At 41.8% G+C, this 6,147-nt stretch overlaps 1 protein-coding gene across 1 annotated transcript in view; it reads left to right on the forward strand.

Annotated features, from left to right (window-relative positions):
* Positions 1-87: 87 nt before the first annotated feature.
* The window catches only part of LOC134198450 (low density lipoprotein receptor adapter protein 1-like), a 9,395-nt gene continuing 3,335 nt past the window's right edge, over positions 88-6,147 (forward strand). Inside the window, exons 1-8 of the mRNA XM_062667855.1 lie at positions 88-295; positions 531-602; positions 683-760; positions 3,270-3,416; positions 3,504-3,563; positions 4,970-5,026; positions 5,475-5,675; positions 5,877-5,942. Coding sequence (XP_062523839.1) covers positions 140-295; positions 531-602; positions 683-760; positions 3,270-3,416; positions 3,504-3,563; positions 4,970-5,026; positions 5,475-5,675; positions 5,877-5,942 — 837 coding nt within the window. The 5' untranslated portion in view covers positions 88-139. The remainder of the gene's footprint in view (positions 296-530; positions 603-682; positions 761-3,269; positions 3,417-3,503; positions 3,564-4,969; positions 5,027-5,474; positions 5,676-5,876; positions 5,943-6,147) is intronic.

Below are 6,147 nucleotides of genomic sequence, written 5' to 3' on the forward strand. Positions count from 1 at the left end.
ACTTATGACGCTCACGTGACTAAATTGTTTCACGTGACTTATGAAACTCACGTGACTAAATTGTTTCACGTGACTTCTGCTGTTCACGTGACTTATTTTACTCAAGGAGCAGAGTTGCAAGTCCTTGCGTCATTGCACGATGCCATTCGGACGAAAGGGATTCAAAGTCGCTCACGATCCGGAGGCCACGCGACACAAAGAGGCAGACACACGCCGGACGAAGAAAGAGGAAAGTCTGCAGGAGTGGCTGCACGCCAAAGAAGACTTCTTCGACGGCATTGAATTCTTCATCGAAGTATAGTGTGCTCATCATTTCTTGTAGCTTGTGAGCAGGCTCCTAGCACCTTGCTCAATTAGCCACACCTTTTGGGCGTGCATTTATAAATAATCCACGCCTACATTGTCTGCCGAATTTGTAGCGCATTAGGGTCTCTCGCATTCGCCACGCGTACTGCTAAGCTCCGAGACTACACTCTAAAGTGCGCTACAACTCCGGCCTTTGTCTCTTCTAATGCTTTTTCTTTTGATAGTATTTGGGGTACAGCGAGGTGACCGAGCCAACAGGCCGGCAGAACTCCGCGGAGATCATCCATCGGTTGATGGTAGGAGCCGCAATTTTTTCAGTATTTTTCGCAGTTGGTTTATGCGTCTCAACGGTTTGTCTCTTTTCCTTTGCGTGCAGCAAAAGAAAAACATTCAGAAAGAGACGCTCGTTGTGACTGCTAACGGTCTGAAAATTAAAGGTGAAGACTTTGACCAAGTAAGGCTCTCGCGTACACTCACATCTCAACTTTCCCAGAAGTTTGACGCGGTGGCAAGGTCTGGGTACGCGAGGCTAATATGCGGGAGCCGTACACGTGCATACATAGACGGCTCTGATAGTTGCATAATGACAATTAATGCCTTGCCTTAGAATTTGGAGGGCATGACTTGAAAAATTCAATTTTTTGAGGGATCACTTAGCATGTTGCATTGCCTGATGTTTTGGTAAACACACTTGCATGTGGAGGATCAATACAGCAATGTCTAATGGTCTGTACACACACACACACACACACACACACACACACACACACACACACACACACACACACACACACACACACACACACACACACACACAAACACACACACACACACTCACACACACACACACACCAGGGCATAATTTACTTTTTCTTTTTTTGCTTAGCGGTATTGCTACACAAATTGCAAATTGAGTAGCAGTATTACAAAATTGCGTCGCAACCATATTTTTGCAAAACAAAGCAATTAATTAATTAATTAAATACCCAGGCAGTTCATGCTTTTCTAGTCTACAGGCGTAAGTTCACAGTCAGTGCTAAACTGTGAATAGTGATGATACTATTAAATTTGTTAATATAACACAATTCCCTTTAGCTAAATGGAAACAAAGTTACTTGAATAGTACCCAGCGGCACCCTGCCCGTGCAAATTTTAGAAGCAAAATATGCTATTCATTAACTTTTGGTTTTTAAACTGTATGGCTGAGCCTGTGGCCTTTTTGGAGTGCTGAAGAACCGTTAGACTGCAAGTGTAGGGTCAAACTGTGCCAATGGCGGACCATCAACGCTAATCCTCATCAAGTGATCTAAGGTATCTTCACTAAGACTTAACCGCCAGTCACTTTTTGTCCTCCTCATAGCACTGAAACCACGCTCCACTATGACATTGCTGACTGGAAACACCAGCAGTATGCACACCAATTACACAAAGTTTGGAAATTTCTCTTTGTACTGAGACAGAAGCAGTAACCATACAGTATTATTTGGATGGTGTCGCAAGTTATCGATCCAGTACATCTTGAAGAAGGTCCAGTCTGTCATTACCCCATCCTGCAATACGTTGTTCTTTAGTAGAAGACAACGGAAGTGCTCTACAACAAGAGACACATCAGCTACACCAAAGGCTGCAAGATCATCTCGGTCAGTCGGCCACAGATTTGTGTCAAGGAGACAAACAGCTCTAAAAATCCCTGTTGTAAATCATCAAAACGATTGTGAATGCATTTCCCAATAGCTTCGGTGTAAAGTGATCTCCACATCATGAATGCACTAAGTACGTTTGGCTGTACGCCTGACAGCTTTATGTTTTGAAAATGCAGCTGGTCATCTTTCTCTGCGGCTGCAATAAACTGCGACAGCTCTGATGGCACTTCAGGGTTGTCAGTCTTCAAATTTTCAAGGATACGATGAACCGAGCCTAAGTCAGTAATGGCGAAAGGCAAGTCAGCGGAATGACCTTGCAGATGACATGACAATGTAGCTAGACGGTTGAATTGCCAAATTTCCCGTGTTTCTGTGACAGTGCTGTTTGTGTTGACCGTTACATTGGAAAGGTCCCATGCAACTACACATTGCATGATTGTTTGTTATTTTAGTTGGTAGTGACCTTCTACATTAGCTACGATATAAAAGTGCAAGTACATTGACTACACTGTTACTTACTTTTGTTCCTTTTGTTACCTTGTTACATCGTTACAGTGGAAGTCTCAATAGCTATCTTGTTTAAAGTTTCTGTTTCTGTTGCCCATCCCTCTGCTAATGAGGTGATAGTTTTAGCATGTGTTTTGCTAATGTGCTTTATGTATTGCACAGCATGACCACTCAAGTACAGATGGTTCATAATTGAATAAAGATATAATAGTATATTATATATAGTATCTTCTCGCCACTTTGCTATGCAAGGATGCACCATATGAGGGTTTTAGTTAGACTCCTACTGTACTTGGATGGGCATTCTGATTCCGCATCGCAGTTTGTGCGACACGTTGCTGACTTTGTTTCCAACACACAAAAATTGATTCGCAAACTGCGATGCGATACCGGATAAATTATGCCCTGCACACACACACACACACACACACACACACACACACACACACACACACACAAGTAAGTAAACAAAAAGTTGAAACTGCTGCTGCCGATATGAATACATCTAGCAGTTGTAAAGTAAGCTAAGAAATCGTGTTCAAAACATGAGATTTCACAGTACGTGTTGGCAACTACTAAAGCTGGTTGGCAACCTGGCTAATAATTGTACATGTCATGAGTTATGTGTAAATGACATCTATCATATACGATTGTATGCATAATGCACTCTGTGGCAGCTAGAGTTATGAAGCAATTGCTACTTCTAATGGTTGCTTTTCCATGTTGCTGATACACATCAGATTATCTGAGATTAATTAGACGAGTTTGCATATATTATCCGGATATATAAAAATTTAAATAATTTTTGCTTAGAGCCATCCAATGGCGTTCGTGCACATCTACAGGATATCTTGGACCATGATTGATCGCATACGGAAGAGACTCTTTTGCTTCATTGCTCGTGACAAAACGACCAAGAAGCTCCTCCTCCATGTATTTCAGTGCAACTCGAAGCGCGAGGTTTGAAATCAATGAGCATACATATGTCCATACTATATAAGTGTTCTGGACTGTGGTCTAATTTTGTGGTATTTGTTTTTTCTCTAGGCAAGCACCATTACCCTGACTGTTGCACAGGCGTTTCAGATTGCCTTTGATGTGTTTCAAGTAAGAGATAAATTACTTCTGGACTTCTAAGCTTACAGAATGGGTTTCAATCAGTCAGTTGTGTACTTATTAATAGACAGAGAGGGGAAAGAACTGTTTATAGTAAACAGACGAAATACATTATTATCAACGGTTCTGTATAACGTTTACCATGTTTGCCATAAGCCTCACAACTCTAACTGTATGGCTAGAGTTAGTTGTGACGGTCAGATTTGTGAAGGTTAGGCTTGAGGGTTGTGAGGGTTATGGTTAGAGTTGTGAGAGTTAGTTAGAGTTATCGTTGTGAGGGTTAGGATTAGAGTTAGAGTTGTGAGGGTTAGAGTTAGAGTTGTGAGGGTGAGGGTCAGAGTTGTGAGGGTTAGGGTTAGAGTTGTGAGGGTTAGGGTTAGAGCTGAGAGGGCTATTAGGGTTAGAGTAGTGAGTGTTGAGGTCAGAGTCGTGAGGGTTAATTAGAGTTAGAGTTTTGAACGTTAGGGTGGGAGCTGTGAGGGTTATGGTCAGAGTTGTGATGGTTAGAGTTATAGTTGTGAGGGTTAGAATTAGAGTTGTGAACGTTAGGGTGGGAGTTGTGAGGGTTATGGTTAGAGTTGTGATGGTTATAGTTAGAGTTGTGAGGGTTAGAGTTGTGAGAGTTAGGGTTAGAGTAGTGAGAGTTGGGGCAGTTGTGAGGGTCATAGTGAGATTTGTGATGGTTATAGAGTTAGAGTTGTGTGAGAGTTAGGGTTATAGTTCTGAGAGTTAGGGCTAGAGTTGTGAGGGTTAGGGGTGGAGTTGTGAGGGTTAGGGGTGGAGTTGTGAGGGTTAGGGGTGGAGTTGTGAGGGTTAAGGCTAGAGAACTCATTGTTAGGGTTAGAGTTGTGAGGGTTAGAGTTAAATTTGTGAGGGCTAATAAGGCTAGAGTTGTGAGGGTTAGAGTTAGAGTTGTGAAGGTTAGAGTTAGAGTTGTGAAGGTTAGGGTTAGATTCGAAGATTAGGGTTAGAGTTCTGAAGGCTAACACTCACAACTGTAGCCCTAACCCTCACAACTCTAACCCTAACATTCAAAACTCTAGCACTTAAGGGCTACAGTTATGAGAGCTAACTTCCACAACTCTATAACTCTAACCCTCACAACTCTAAGAAACAGTCACAACTCTAGAAAACTCTCACAACTCTAACCGTTACCTTAGGATATAAATATACCATTGGTATGCATGCGAGTAAAGATTGTAGTCTGCAACAAAGCAAGGTGACTGTGGCAATGTACAGCAAAATTCTACATTTCACGACTGTTTCCACCCTCACTTCTTGTGTATCAGACGTTCAGTCGTTTCTGTTTTGATTTGTATAGAAACTATCGGGCAGATTTGAGTGCATGGATAACTGTTGGTTTTATTGTCTAACGTACTCGTTTTATACGTGAACAGAAGAAAGATGAAGAGACAAGAAAAGCAGTTAAACAGAAAATGAAGGAGCAAGAAATGGTAAGGTGCTTGTGTTGGCACGTGCCTGCACGCATGTTTAGCTCTAGATTGTATTCTGACAGTCAGTGTTGGATGTTTCTTGCTTGTGGTTGCCCTTCGTATAGTAGTTCGCAGTTTCTTGTGTCTATATGTTTTCACCAAGCAGTACCGGTCTACTTGTCCAGATTTCCCTTGTTTCATCGTTGTGTCTCCCTGGGTTTTGTCTGTTTAGTTATTGTCTTTCTCTTTGTCTGACAAACATGCGCCTTGCAAGGCTTGTCTGCTAGTTAGACCTAAAGCGTTGGAAGGGATTGATCTACTCGTTGAAGCATTCATGCTCAGAATGTAGACTAGCTGTGTATATATAGCTATCTATAGTTGTTGTGCATGCATGCAGTTTTTCTAACTTGTTACAAGAAATTAATTAATTAAAAGCGTTTCATATTTGTTAATTATTGTTATTTGGCAGGAAGACGCGAAAGCAGCAGCTGAAGGAGATGAAGCAGACGGAATCTACGAAGAGATTCCAGACGAGCTGAAGAAGAAACCAGAAACAGACGAAGCAAACTCTGAAAAACAAGAAGAAACCACTGCAAAACAAGAAGGCGCTGAAAAACAAGAAGAAAGCGCAGACCAAGAACCGAAACTGCGAGGACGTCCACTTCAAAGGGTTAGTGCAGTTCGCATGTCTGTCTCTGCATCTCTTATCTGTAGGAAACTGTGTACAGCCCGACGCGGATTGAAAGCTAATAGAATCTGCGCATACTCCAAATTATTGTAGTGTCTCTGAGTTAATTATTTAATATTAATTAATTAATTAATTAATATTAATTAAATTTTAAACAGTTGTGTCAATTGTTGTTTTATACAGAGAAGGTCTAGTAGAAGAGTGTCTGTGAAACTGCGACATCGTCAATCTACTAAAAGGCCCACCACTGTAAGCTCTATACGTTAACTTAAAATTGCATGGTGCCTACTTGCATGAAAGAGTTTTCGATAACTACACACACACACACGCACACACACACACACACACACACACACACACACACACACACACACACACAGATAGACAGACAGACAGACAGGCAGACAGACAGACAGACAGACAGACAGACAGACAGACAGACAGACAGACAGAC

The sequence above is a fragment of the Corticium candelabrum genome, chromosome 2 (assembly GCF_963422355.1).
Source record: "Corticium candelabrum chromosome 2, ooCorCand1.1, whole genome shotgun sequence".
NCBI lineage: Eukaryota > Metazoa > Porifera > Homoscleromorpha > Homosclerophorida > Plakinidae > Corticium > Corticium candelabrum.